General features: G+C 36.3%; 1 protein-coding gene across 1 annotated transcript; it reads left to right on the top strand.

Annotated features, from left to right (window-relative positions):
• The first annotated feature begins 11,196 nt into the window (after positions 1 to 11,196).
• On the top strand, positions 11,197 to 14,563 carry LOC127082876 (inositol-3-phosphate synthase). The gene is made up of 10 exons (XM_051023103.1): positions 11,197 to 11,605; positions 11,688 to 11,756; positions 11,840 to 11,975; positions 12,616 to 12,863; positions 12,968 to 13,194; positions 13,281 to 13,396; positions 13,512 to 13,688; positions 13,779 to 13,967; positions 14,056 to 14,118; positions 14,232 to 14,563. Exons 1-10 carry the CDS (start codon positions 11,418 to 11,420, stop codon positions 14,349 to 14,351), a joined length of 1,533 nt encoding a protein of 510 aa, XP_050879060.1. The 5' UTR covers positions 11,197 to 11,417; the 3' UTR covers positions 14,352 to 14,563.
• The last annotated feature ends 782 nt before the right edge of the window (positions 14,564 to 15,345 follow it).

Here is a 15,345-nt window from a genome sequence, read left to right as displayed (position 1 = left end):
ACATCAAAGAAGATATTGACCTTTTAGAAGAAAAAAGGATGATAGTCTCCTTCGCCAACACCGTCGTTAAGCAAACCACGACCTTAGATATAATTGTCGCGTCCGACCAATAGAATTCTAGATAGGGGACCTTGTGCTGCGGAGAGCTGATATAAGAAGGAAAAATGCCTCAGATGGCAAGCTAGGAGCAAATTAGGAAGGATGTTATCATGTACGGACCATCTTCGGGAAGGGAGTGTACATCTTGGAGACCCTGGAAGGAGAACTGATACCTAGGACCTCAAACATCGCCAAACTAAAGCAGTATTATAATTGAAAGATCCGTTTATCTATTTGTTCCATTTTTTCAATGTAACATATTGACACAACTATGAACGTAAATAATTTTTTGTTATTTTTTCTATTGCTCTCTTTTCTATCCTTCTCTCTTTTATGATGTTAAAGGCAGAAAATATAAAGATTACACGCAAATATGTGTAGCAGGAACAACCCCCCCCCCCCCCCCTCCCCCTTCCAAACTAACCACTTCAAAGGTGTTAGGCGGCGGAGCCCAGAGACGTCCACCTCGATCTGAGTCATACATTAGGGGAAAAGACGGGGATCCTACCCTTGGTCGGGAATGATCCTCTACGACGCGGAATAATGCAAAGATATGACGACATCTCGTCGGGCCTGAGCCCCATTGCGGAAAACAAAAACAAACACTGAAATAATGAATGAATACAACAAACAAACTAATACTAGAACTGTGAACTCTAAATACAGCGAGCAAACACAACAAATAAAATTTGTAGAAAATATCATTTAGTGCACTAAGAAGTAAATTACAACAAGTCGTGATCAGTAACAAATATGAACGAGCCATGAAAATCCCAGAGGTCAGGTACAAATGATTCCAACTGATGCAAGATGTTGTGGAAGGGAAACTTCTTTCATACCATCATTGGAGAGATCCAACAACTGATTGTGTAAACTAGCTCTCTCCTCTTGGAGAGCCTCCAAATCCTTAGATTGGGCGACCCTCTTCTCCTCAAGCTCTGTCGTGATTTCCCAAGCACTAGAAAACGAAGTCACCAACTTGATTTCTATATGATGAGAACCACGTTCCTCCTCCTCAAGAAAACCTTCAAGTTCCGTCGCGACCGACCAAATTTGCAGGAGATTCGTGTATATTCACTTCCTCCAGGAAATGGGACACTTGATCTAGACGAGTGTGTAGCCCAGAGTAATCCCTCTTAAAGCTGGAAACTTTTGCCTTAATAAGAGTATAGAGAGACTTCAAATCCTCAACCTCTTCAGAAGAAGCGCCAGGGACCAGAAGTTCCTCATGACTGGCCGCAAACTGGGTATTGATCAAAGTCGCCCGCAACAATTGGAAGACCGACTCCACCAACAAGCTAGACTTGCCGATTTTAGAGAGCTGGTATATATGAGCATTGTAACACTCCATTTTATAATTTATTTATTTTAATTAAAATTGTGTTTGTTTGATTATTTAAATCGATTTCTACGTGCATTGGACGATGTTTTGATGGTTTATGTCAGTAGTTGATGCTTTGGGTTGGTAGTGCATAGTTCTAGTTATTTAAACCTATAATAGAATTAATAATATCATAATATGAGTTATTATTATTAAAATAATTAGAATATAACTATTTTATTTGTTTGGATAAAATACAATAATAGAGAATAAGGGATAATATTATTAGTATTATTAAAAAAAATAGAACTAAGAAGAGTATTTTGCTGATTAAGGGAATAAGTGAGGAAAATGTTGGAAGTCACTAATTGAGAAGATTAGAGCTCTAATAAGAATGAGTTAGTAAGGGTTTGGGATTAGTACGTGAGAAAAACGAATTTGGGAGAAAAAGACAAGGTTAGGTTTGAAGAGGAAAGAAGAACTTGGAGCGAATTCTTAATTTCTCAAGCAATCTAAGGTAATGGAGGGATTACTCCTAATAGAGTGTACATTACATGATGGGATAGAGAGAAATCCTTAATCTCATTATATTTTCCTTACTTTTTCCTTTTTGGTGAATATTGGATGAATATGTGATGAGTCATGTAATTGTATGATATTTGTGATGTAATATGTGAAATCCATGCATTGTTATACCATGAAAATTATATGTTCTTGTTGAAGAAATTGCTATGTGAAATTCTGGTGTAGTCAGAGTTCAGATGTTCTATTCCACGTCATGACATCTGATCTAACATTGTTACTAATACAGCAAGATATCTATACAATTAACACCCAGTACTAATGTGCACACATTCACATATGTCACGACATCTGCTACTGTATTACCATAGAATGGAAGAACACCCAGTTCTGTCCATCTGGTACAAAGACTCAGCAGAGATCAACCATAGCACTAACTTCTGTTAAGCCTGCACAGTTATCAGCATGATGTCTCAATAGTGATTTGAACATCACCTGTTACAGTATTACAGTTTGCTGGCCTTGTACTTGTATTTTCTAAAATAAAGGTTGAACAAGTTAATTTAATTTCCACATATTATGGTGCTAACAAATAGGCTATTTGTTAGGTTCATTAAATGTAGCTCAGTTGTTAGTTTCCTGGATTTTAGCTCAGCTGTTGGATTCCTGAAGAATAGCCTGAGAAAAATACTGAAATAGAAAAACTAACCCTCCTACAATTTAGCACATGCTGTCAGGAATGAATGTCACAACATTCAGTTTGACGACCAGAACATATACCACATGCTAAGTCTGTTATGTTCCTGAAAACAGACTGTGCTAAATGTTGTACTGTAAAAGACCAACCAGTCTATGCTTCAGTATCAGCTAACAGTAATAAATGTCAAGACATCCAGTTTGACATTTTCACAATGAGCCTTTTATCAGGTCTGTTATCCTCCTGAAGAACAGACTGAAATAAATACTGAACTGAAGCAGAAAAACCAACCTGCCTATTATTCAGTATATGTTGTCAATGATGAATGTCAAAACATTCTGATTGACATTCAAACAGTATGCTATGTACCAAGTCTGTTATTCTCTTGATAAACAGGCTGAAATACATGCTGAGTTACAACAGACAGGATTATAACGTGCAGAAGGAAAACAAACACAGGAAATTGTTAACCCAGTTCGGTGCAACATCACCTACTCTGGGGGCATACCAAGCCAGGAAGAAGATCCACTATCAGTAGTATTAATTCAGAGTTAAACTCCCCCGTTTACAACTCTTCACTTAATCCCTACCCAATGCAATCTATACCTAGGAACTCCTAGATAGAAACCACCAGTTTCCATTCCTATCACTACAATTTCAAAGTAATGCTAAACAAATTGAACTTGCTTCACAACTTCGTTCAAGACCATAACAACTCTTACCTACAGGCTTTGAGTTACAAATAATCTCAGCTTTGAGCACTGAGAAACACATGGTAACCTTCCCACAGGTTGGGAGGTTTACCTCACACACACCCCTAATTTTTACATTGTTTGAGGCTCACTAAAACCTAGGTTACAATATGCTATTTATAACCTAAGCACCCAACTGGATTTGGGCCTTAGAAATCGCAGCAAGCTTCTCCTTTGTTGTTACAATGTCAGCAGAAAACTTCTGCTACAATCAAGGTCTTCAATCTTTTAGTTCCTAAAATATCTCCATATTTAGAAACTGTATATTCTGATTGAGTCTTTAAGACCTCCATAAGGAAGTTAGGATATTCACCAAATATCCTCACTAATCCCAGAATATATGCCTGAATTAACTAATTCAGTTTTCTACACATGTGTGATGTCACAGTCACGATGTCGTGACATCGTACATGACATGTTGGTCCAGATGTTGAACTTCTTCAACCCAACATATTAAAACAACAGAGGTGATTACATTATTTGTTTTACAAAATTAATGTCAATCCTAAGGTATTAACACTATGAAAGTGTGTTCACATGTTATTGTGAATTTGATGGACAAACCATGTCAAATCCATGATTAAATTAGTGAAATTGCATGTTAGTTAATGGATAATTAATTTTTGGATGCTAAATGTTATATCCCTTGATGTTACTGTGCGATTTGGGGTTAGGGGATGTGAAATCAAAATTCTGATTTGAACTTCAATGAAGAAAACACAAGTTCTATTCTGGTTCAGGGTGACGAGTGTCACCCTAATGATGCCCTGGTCGTCATCGCTTTGGAAGCGCTGACAAGCTTCATCTACCTGACGGGTAGACCTTCATGGTCCCTAGACAGAGTTGGTTGGGACGGTCGTCATATGGATGACATTTGAGATGATGTGTTCGATGACGGGCGCCACCTTGGCGATGGGTAACCCGTCACGCAACCAGAATGAGTGTCATTTGCTCAGTTGCATGTAATTGACTTGTCATTCCGATTTTTTGTGTTGATATGACTAGGCAATTGGTTGGCCACTGTCTGGATGTATTTGATGTTGTTTAATATGTTGTTGTGGAATTAATTCACTTGTGTTGTATGGAGAATGTTGTGGTTCATATTGGTGATAATTGCATGGTGAACATTTTTAGTGATAATGCATGTTATGGTGAATCATGCATCATGTGTACAAGCTACGGTCCAATTTTACTGTACTCTGGTCTGGTGGTACGGATTTAGGAGCGAGTAGATAATTCTAATGAGGAATTAGTGAAGCGTTAATTATGGTGATAACAACGAATTTTGGTGTGCTCTGGTCCCATGGTGTAGATTCAGGAGCGAGTAGCCAATTCCATATGGGAATTGGTGAAGCGTTACCTAAGGTGATGGTAACAATTGGTGTGCTCTGGTCCTATGGTGGGGATTTAGGAGCGAGATGGACTTGTATTGTCCATAATGATACTACATGCATTACTGAGTCGTGGTATTGAGTACATTTGCATCCATTATTTGTATATGTATTGAATGATTATGTTGATGTTGGTGAATGAGAATACTTTAATGATGTATGCGAAGGACTTATGTTGATGTTTGTTTAGGCTATTCTTGCATACTTTTACACCATTATATATTATGAGCGTATTCCCACCCCTTTGATTTCTGTGTGGTTTTGTGCTCCTTCTTGGACTACAGACGAGCAGGTAAATGAGTAGTTGCTTAGAGGCTGAAGGATGGCATAAAGGTTGTCATTCTCTTTTCATGTTTTATGTCATTATTTAGATTTCGTTGCTCTGATATGTAACACTGGGTGGTCGAATGTTTTATTTTTCTATTTGCAATTGTTTAAATGTTATTTATGTTGAAGGAAATTTCCACAGTCATGTTGATGATATGAGATATATTTGGTTGTTGAATTATTTTAAATTGATTATTCTGCTGCGATGAACATATGTAATGGCAAGCATGTGATAACATGTGTTTAAATTATTAAAAGTTTTGTATAACTCGTGTTACGGGGCAGGTTTATGTTGTGTTTGAGTGACACCATATGTGTGTATTCTGTTTTATTTTTGCGTTTAAGGGTTTAGGGTGTTACGTAGTGGTATAAGAGCAGGTCGGTCCATCCACTCAAGATTTTATAATGTTGATTGTTCTCTAGTATGCGACATGTGTACAACATACTATCAATGCTTGTTTGTTTTTCTAACCGCTTGTCAGTGGGAGAGGGTTTGAAACAAGTGGGGGATAAACTTCTGCTTCTCTAAGGCGCTTCAAGTGTGGAGTATTGGTTAAGTGTTACGCTAATTGCAAGAATGCAAGTTTTTTGACAAGTCAACATCATTTCAAGAGTGTGTTGCAAGTGATGAGTTGTTTCTATCGGCTAAGAAAGTGGACGAGTTCATGAAGGATAAGGCTGAAACGTTTGTGATCTTAGATTCTATGAAGGCCGAAAGGAAAGTTGTGATTGGTGAGTTATCAGTGGTGTGTGATTTTTTAGAATTGTTTATAGATGATATCAATGATTTTCCGCTGGAGCGCGAAGTTGAGTTCGCTATAGACTTAGTACCGAGAACTAGTTCTGTGTCGATGGCTCCTTATAAGATGTCAACTTCAGAGTTAAATTAAAGAAACAATTGGAAGAGTTTCTTGAGAAAATTTTTGTTCGGACGATTATTTCGCCGTGGGGAGCGCCAATGTTGTTAGTGAATAAGAAAGATGGTAGAGGTTGTGTGTTGATTTCCAACAACTAAACAAGGTTACAATCAAGAACAAGTTTCCACTTCTATGGATTGATGATTTGAGGGATCAATTGGTAGGTGCTTGTGTGTTTAGCAAGATTGATTTGTGTTTGGGTTATCATCAAATTCGTGTGAAGTAAGAAGATATTCCGAAGACTACATTCAGAACGAGGTATTGCCGTTACGAGTATTTAGTGATGTCGCTTAGTGTGTCTAATGCGCCTGGAGTGTTCATGGATCACTTGAATAGAATACTTCATTCGTACTTAGATCAGTTTGTAGTTGTGTTTATCGATGACATCTTGATATATTTGAAGTCTGATGAAAAGCATGCAGAACATCTAAGGTTTTTTTGCAGACCTTGAAAGAGAAGAAGTTGTATGTGAAGTTGTCCAAGTGCGAGTTCTAGTTGCAAGAAGTGAGTTTCCTTGGTCACATGATTTCTAGTGGTGGTATTATTGTTGATCCCTGTAAGATAGATGGAGTGTTGCAATGGGAAACTCTGAAGTTTGTTATAGAGATTAGAAGTTTTCTTGGTTTGGTTGGTTACTACATAAAGTTTATTAAAGACTTTTCAAAGTTAGAATAAAATATATAGGATCTAACTAGAATCTTGCAAGCAGACAGACATTGAACAAAATATCGGGTATAAAGGCTGTTAGGTAAAGTAAAGAACCTATTATACCTTTGTATTGCTTCTGACATACTTTAGTGTAACTTTCCTCTTTGCTCAAATTACAGGTTGGATGCATAGAAGTAGTCATGATCTTGAAATCATCTAGCTTGAGTTTATTTAGAAGCTCCTTGTAAAATTTGTTTGGTGAACATAAACTCCATCCTTGAATTGGTTGATTTGAATTCCAAGGGAAAAATCCAGCTCTCTCATCATACTCATTTCAAATTCAACCTACATTAACTCAGAAAACTCTTTGGAAGAGTAGCATTAGTAGAACGAAAAATAATATCATCAACATGTACTTGAATAATTAGGATGTCATTTTTTAGTGTCTTTCTGAATAGTGTAGTGTCAACTTGTCCTTTTTGAAAACCATTTTCTAATAAGAAATTACTTAGTCTCTCATACTAAGCTCTAGGAGCTTGTTTAAGGCCATAAAGTGATTTCTTAAGTTTAAAGATATGTTTTGGGTGGATTGAATCCTCAAACCCAAGTGGTTGTTTGACATATACTTCTTCAGAAATGACACCATTTAAAAATTCACTCTTAACATTCATTTGATATAGAGTGATAGTATGATTAATAGCATAAGATAAGAGTAATATGATTGCCTTTAACCTTGCAACAGGTTCAAAGGTTTCAGAGAAATCAATACCTTCTTGTTAACTGTAGCCTTGAGCTACAAGTCTAGATTTATCTCTTACCACTTGACCTTACTCATTAAGCTTGTTTCTTAAGATCCATTTTGTTCCAATAATGTTCTTCTGATGAGGTTTGGGTACCAGATCCCAAACATCATTCCTTTGAAATTAATTCAACTCTTCTTGCATAGGTCGACACGTACGATGCATTTTTCCAAAAATTCATGATTTTTTCAAATCTTTTGCATTACTTTTGCCTCCAACTTGCATACATGCATCATTTGAAGAAGTGAAAAACCAGATATGAAACCACGAATATGAAAAGAGTTCTCTTCATATTCAACCTATGTTTTATGCATACACACAAACAAATTACACATAATCATTTTTTGTTTGGGTACCATATAGAATCAGAGTTGATAATATCCAATTTAGGTTATTGAATTGTAAATTGGGTTGAGAATATTTGGGGGTTTCAAATAAGAAAACCAAGTTGGGGTTTTACTTCAAGATCAATTGGTGATTTGAAGGTTTTGGACAAGATTACATAAGTTGGATCCAACCGAGTGTAAGCTTCGAAGAACGGTTCCTCCCACAAAACAAGAATAGTCCAGTCCCCTTGCACTTACAAGGGATTTCACTATAATCATAACTGATTACAAATGCTCAAGCGTATAAGTAAGAGACTTTCAATGCTCAAACACACAAGTAAGAGACTTCTAATGCTCAAGCACACAAGCAAGATATTTCTTACAATCTAACTTAAAGTATTTTTTAAATATTACACTTGATATATAACCGGAGGTGTAAACAAAATACAACTTAAAAAGACTCTTAAGACTTATGAATTTCTAAGATATAAAAATGATAATAAATTCTAAGTTAAACATGTGCTTTTTGTTTGACTGAGTAAAAGCTCTTTTTATTGTCAAGGGTTGGTTATCTTCAGTTCCTTATATAGAGATACAAAAAAGAGTCGTTGAAAAGAAGAGCTAGAAAAAGTGAGTCTTGGAGAAGCTTGATCATATACATTAGAATGTTACTTGATACGGTTAATGCCATTGAAAATATATTTGAAATCCCTTTGCTTCAAGAGGAATTATCCGTTACATCTCAGCTGTTTGTGTAGATTTTTGTTTGAATCTTCACGTGATCAGAAGAAGACAAATTGCTTTCTGAGTCTGATAGTGACCTATCAGAGTCTTCTCGATCCTTATGTTGACTGTCTTCAGAGTCTGAGAACTTCATAGGAGGTTGACCTTCTTCAGAGTCTATTCTTCAGAGGTTGACCTCTTTTAGAGTCTGAGTCTTCAGAGTCTAGTTCTCAGGTTCTGATCCATCAAATTCTGGATTTTTTAGCTTCTCTTTAAATATTCATTTTTTGTACTAGTACTGAGTTTATATCATAAATTTTAGTCTATGGTCCTACATACTTGAACATTCATTAGTATACTCAATTATTCTTTAAATAATTTATTATCATCAAAACCTTAGAGATATGGTACAAACCAATTTTGTTCCAACACTGTCATGAGTCTTCTTTCTCCGGCCCTTTAAAGGTGTATGCGTAATCAAGAGGGATTAGGTGTCTCGTGAAGGCATAACACTAGCGACCGATGTATCCTTCCTTTCAAGGGAATCTGAGAAAAGAAAAGAAAAGTCAACAAATAAGAGACAGTACAAGCCTGCATACCATAAATGCGGTAGGAATAAAGATACCAAATAGTTCCTCCTTATTCTCAGTAGAAGTCGCCTTAGAGATCTCCTGGCAATGTCTCTCAACATAAGAGAAGGAAGGAAAATTTCCTTCATGGCCTTCTTCGTGTAGGTGAGAGCATCATACAAAACAAAGTAATGTTTATCCTTCTCTGAGAAATGATCTGGGGATCAGAATCATCTCCTCTGTCGACGCACATGGCCGATTCTGCAAAAGGGGTCAGAACAACTAATAATTCAGCACAGGCAAGGGGGAAATGTGAGTGGCCAAGAAATAATCAGTTTTAAATTTCTTTCAGATCTATGTATAAACACAAAATACTATTTTTTTGCACGACGAAAAGAAATGAGTCCATAACCCTCGTTCTCCTTTAAAACATGGTTAACCTCAAAGAGGTGGGAGAAGAGGTTCTTTGAGGCCAAACTCATGTCTCCTTGATACTCATACCAGTATTAGAAAACCCTTACGATGCCATAAGTCCATGAATGAAGCTATGATGGAGGGATGTGAATATGATCCATTAATTGTCCTTCAAATGTAATCACAAAAGTCGAACACCTAACTTCTGGAAGATGCAGTCGTAGAAAGGGATGAAACATCCTTCAAACCTATTGCATATCCATTTATCTGCATGAATTGCCAAGATCTTCTAATCTGCAGGTGACCCCACCTAAAATGGATCCATCCTCACAAAGGCCTCCCAGATATAAAGGGGAAAGTGTTCCTAGTACTCAAGGCCCACCCAAGAGTAATCATTCATATTGGTTATCTCCATCGAATCCTTTGGTTGGTCAAATCACGGGTCTGCATTACAAAGTAAATCAGATAGATTACCAATAGTAAGACCTTTATAAGAAGACATTTCCCCAAGAGTTAGGGAAGCGGTGCCGCTCATATGTGAATCTCCATCATCGTGGGAGGAGTCTAACCCTGACCTAGAGTTACAAGGAGGCGTATCTGGGGCGAGGATAGAGAAATTTAGTTCGTAGAAAAGTTCCACAAATTCAGGATTCTCCACTCCTGCAGACGATGAAGATTCTTTGATGGTGAGCTCAAGAGCATCGTTCACAGGTACATTCTCCGAGTAAGCCATGATCATGTGCAGAATGGTGACAATGATGAACCTATAAAGGGAAAAGGGAAAGAGGCAAGATATTAGCGAAAAACAACAGAAGGTCCAAATGCTGGAGCAAGAGAGCCGGTAGCCAAACCCATACAGAAAAGGTAAGAAGATAACATCATGAAGGCGAAAAGAAACTTTGAGGGAAAATCTTCCTTTTATAAAAAGTCAGTTGATAATCAACGGTTCAGATCAAAGACAAGAGAAATATCCAAAAGCAACAAGACAACCGTCATATTAGAAAGAATGAAGAATTGAAAGCACTCAAATGCCCTAAGTAGGGGAACCACCCCTAGTCTGTACTCATGTGGTTACGAGCTAGGAGCGAAGAGCAAAATGTTTCCACGATAGAATGCATTTAATGCATCTGTTTCCCATTACTTTTTCAACTGAGTCCAGACGTTTCATTTCTAGTTCGAATTGAGCAACATCCCTGGAGGCCGGCCACAACCGTTAAAGGACTTCCCAGACTCCCTAAGCATCCAACAAGCCTTGGGGGCAAATGTTTTGGGTCTGCCAAAGACCCAAATAATTAAGGCTCAAATCAATGCAAATCCACTCTACTTGATCAAAGATATAAAAGTCACATCACACGAAATGCAATCTACACTTTTCTGATCTCCACTTTTCACTACAATCATCATAAATCTTGAACTAACTTTGACGTTGAAGTGTTAACCTTACAAGTTCACCATGTGTCACCTTATCAAAAATCAACACCATCAGTTCAAAATTACACACCACCTACTTCAACCATTTCTAATTCCAGAACGGAATAAATATAATTATTAAATTTGAAACAAATACCCTTTAAAAATAGTAAAACATTGTACTTTTTATTTATTTATTTTAAATTTCATAATCATAAATAACCAATAACAATAAAATGATATTATAAATCTCTGGCCCACTCACTATAAGCCACGTGATGAGCACAGTTGCATGTTCGTTTTCTATATATAGAAGCATCTTCACTTCCATTCATGAGCACCGATCAACCATTAACAAAACCTTTCACACTTTTGTAGAGTTTCACAGAGAAAGGGAAAGAAGAATCTGTTTTTTTTTTCTTTTCTTTTTTCTTCTCTAAATCTCTTTAATCTTTTTCTCTTCATTTCCATTTTGTTAATTAGTTAAGTTGCTTGGAAAAAATGTTTATAGAGAATTTCAAGGTTGAGAGTCCGAATGTGAAGTACACAGAAACTGAGATTCAATCTGTGTATAACTACGAAACCACTGAACTTGTTCATGAAAACAGAAATGGCACTTATCAATGGATTGTTAAACCTAAAACTGTGAAATATGAATTTAAAACCGAAACTCATGTTCCTAAATTGGGGTTAGTTTCTTAATTATCTTTCATTTTTCGTAATTTGATTCATTTTTTCATTTTTCTGATTTTTTATTGGTTGATTTGTTAGGGTAATGCTTGTGGGATGGGGTGGAAACAACGGTTCAACCCTTACCGGTGGTGTTATTGCTAATCGAGAGTTAGTTTCTTAACTCTTTGATTTGTTTTTGTTTTTTTGATTATGATTATGATTGTGATTGTGATTATGACTATGAATTTTAGGGGTATTTCATGGGCAACGAAAGATAATATTCAACAAGCGAATTACTTTGGTTCTCTCACTCAAGCTTCAGCTATTCGTGTTGGATCTTTCCAAGGAGAGGAAATTCATGCTCCCTTCAAGAGCTTGTTACCAATGGTAAAAAAAAATTCTTTGTTTTAATTTATTGGCTTAATTGGACGGTTTAGTTTTGATATGTGATGATTGAAATGAAATTAGTTAATTATGTTGTTTTATTGTTTAAATAGTACTACAATTGAAATGGAAAGAATGATCTCATCTCATATATAATGGCCTATTTGTTATGGATTATTAAGAAAGTGATTTTGATATTCAATAATTTTGAGATTAATTTTTAAAGATTTTAAAGAAAAACAGAATTGTTGTGTTTGTTTTTTATAATGAAAATCACTTTTACAAAAAGCTCTTATCAAAAATGATTTTTAAAGAGATTTCTCAGATCAACTTTTCATTTGAAGTGATTTTTAGATTATGTTCAGATTCCACTAAAATAAGCTGTAATTAAACGGCTGTAAATTAAGTAACTCTCATGGTATTTCTATTTCAAACAGTCTTGTTTTGGTGACGTAACCAAATGATGAATTTAGTGTTATTTCCTATATATTACTTTGTTTAGTACGTTATTATCAGTCGAAGCATACTATAATTGAAGCTTTTGATATGTGACATTCTTATTTAAAATATAAAACTAGAGTGCAAGATGGTTTGAATTAAGTATGATAAACTTGAACTTATTTTTGTTAAAAACTATATGCAGGTCAACCCTGATGACATTGTTTTTGGTGGATGGGATATCAGTAACATGAACCTTGCTGATGCCATGGCTAGGGCCAGGGTTTTCGACATTGATTTGCAAAAGCAATTGAGGCCTTATATGGAATCCATGGTTCCACTCCCCGGCATCTATGACCCGGATTTCATTGCTGCCAATCAAGGTGAACGTGCAAATAATGTTATTAAGGGTACAAAGAGAGAACAAATTAACCAAATCATCAAAGACATTCGGTATGTCTTACTTCAATCTACATGCTTTTCGGTTTATGTTTATGTACTTTACCCAAGCTAGCTTGAAATTTGCTGACTCTGCGACTATGTTGACATGAACTCAGGGAATTTAAGGAAGCAAACAAAGTAGACAGGGTTGTTGTTCTCTGGACTGCCAACACAGAGAGGTACAGTAATTTAGTTGTGGGACTCAATGACACCACAGAGAACCTTTTTGCTGCAGTGGACAGAAATGAGTCTGAGATTTCTCCTTCCACCCTGTTTGGCATTGCTTGTGTTATGGAAAATGTTCCTTTCATCAATGGAAGCCCTCAGAACACTTTTGTTCCAGGTTTGTTGTTTGTTTATATTTCCCCCTGAATCTTTTACGTGATTATTTTTATTCATAGTTGTTAACTGTGCTTGTGTTCTCATCAGGGCTTATTGATCTTGCCATCAAGAACAACACCTTGATTGGTGGCGATGACTTCAAGAGTGGTCAGACCAAAATGAAATCTGTTTTGGTTGATTTCCTTGTTGGAGCTGGTATCAAGGTACGGTACATTATTCTTTATATGATTGCCATATATCATGTGTTTATTTCCTTTTATGCTGATCTAACTATGGCAACATGGAAACAAATTTTAAGTTTCTTGTTGACAATTGCAGCCAACGTCGATAGTGAGTTACAATCATCTTGGAAACAATGATGGTATGAACCTCTCAGCACCACAAACCTTCCGCTCCAAGGAAATCTCCAAGAGCAACGTTGTTGACGATATGGTCAACAGCAACGCTATCCTCTATGCGCCTGGTGAACATCCTGACCATGTTGTAGTCATTAAGGTAAAATTTTTGTTTCACAGTTCTTTCTATGATTCTATATATTGTTACTTTTTCAGGTCGTTTATTGTCTTTACTTTGGTGATTTTGCAGTATGTGCCATACGTCGGAGACAGCAAGAGAGCCATGGACGAGTATACTTCGGAAATATTCATGGGTGGAAAGAACACTATTGTGTTGCACAACACATGTGAGGATTCCCTCTTGGCTGCCCCTATTATCTTGGACTTGGTTCTTCTTGCTGAGCTTAGTACTAGAATTCAGTTCAAATCTGAAGCTGAGGTCTGTATGCAATGCTAATCAATTTCATTCATTGATTGTACTAGTCTATGTATTATTTCTGAGATTAACTATTTTGTGGTTCTTGCAGAACAAGTTTCACACATTCCACCCTGTTGCTACCATCCTCAGTTATCTGACCAAGGCTCCTCTGGTGAGTTCAATCATCTGATTCAATGTTTGAGTACATACATATATACACTGAAACCCAGTTTCAAGAGACAAATTCATTTATTATAATGTTATGTTATTATGTTTTGTTTGCAGGTTCCACCAGGTACACCAGTGGTGAATGCATTGTCCAAGCAGCGAGCGATGCTGGAAAACATCATGAGAGCTTGTGTTGGATTGGCTCCAGAAAACAACATGATCCTTGAGTACAAGTGAAGCAGGGGATAGAATCATAGTTGGAATTTTCTAGCTGAATCATAAAACTTGCTCTTTTCTGTTTTCTTCTTTTAATGTTTGGTGATGTTTTCTCAAGTGTAGTATTTGATTTGATAGTCTTTGCTCTCAAGTGCTTTAGAGCTTGACTTAGTTTGTGTTTTATGTTTTGGGTACATGAAAATATATAAATATTTGTGCCCAGTTGGTGTTTATCTCTCTACTCTATATTCTCTTCTAATTTAACAACCTGTTTACTTAATCAAAATGAATATTATCCTAAAGGAGAACATAGGTATTCCAACACAAAATACAGAGAAAAATCACATTACAAACAATAGAAGCAGTTCATAGAACAAACATACAATTTTTAATAAATAATAATATAAGTAGTCACGTGTATTAATTCCTTTAACTTTTGATTAGAGCCACAACCATTAGCTCCATTCAATTGTTACAACTTTTGAATACTTACGTATAATGTTATCAACAATATCACAATCAGAAATTTAGCCACGTCGTACCCACGACAATAATTTGTTATGTTATGAGAGCCTTGGAGCCCTTCCATTGTTTCAATTAGGGCTGGACAACGGGCCGGGTTGAGTGGTTTCGGGCCCAAAAACCTTGCCCATTCCAACATGAAAAACTTTATCTCGTACCCTTATAATTGTACCAATATCCCTAAATAAATTTTTTGACCAAAATACCCTCATATAAATAGGGTATATTTTTCAGAAATAGATTTTTTTTTCATTTGCGCTTGAAGACTCCCGGAAGAGAATTTTTGGCATTTTTTGACATTGTAAACCGGAACACTGAGAGTAAATCTTCCGGTTCACAAAATGTATACCGGAACACTTCTTCAAAGACTTCCGGTTCGCTGCATTTTTGGGGCATTGAACCGGAACTCTTTAAGAAAGTCTTTCGGTTTGTAAGTGTATGTACCAGAACTCTTAAAGACTTCCGGTTTGAATGAACAATACCGAAACTCTTT

This window comes from Lathyrus oleraceus, chromosome 5 (assembly GCF_024323335.1).
Source record: "Lathyrus oleraceus cultivar Zhongwan6 chromosome 5, CAAS_Psat_ZW6_1.0, whole genome shotgun sequence".
In the NCBI taxonomy this organism is placed as follows: domain Eukaryota; kingdom Viridiplantae; phylum Streptophyta; class Magnoliopsida; order Fabales; family Fabaceae; genus Lathyrus; species Lathyrus oleraceus.
The sequence above is the reverse complement of the archived record's forward strand: the minus strand, read 5'-3'. Positions and strand labels throughout refer to the sequence as shown.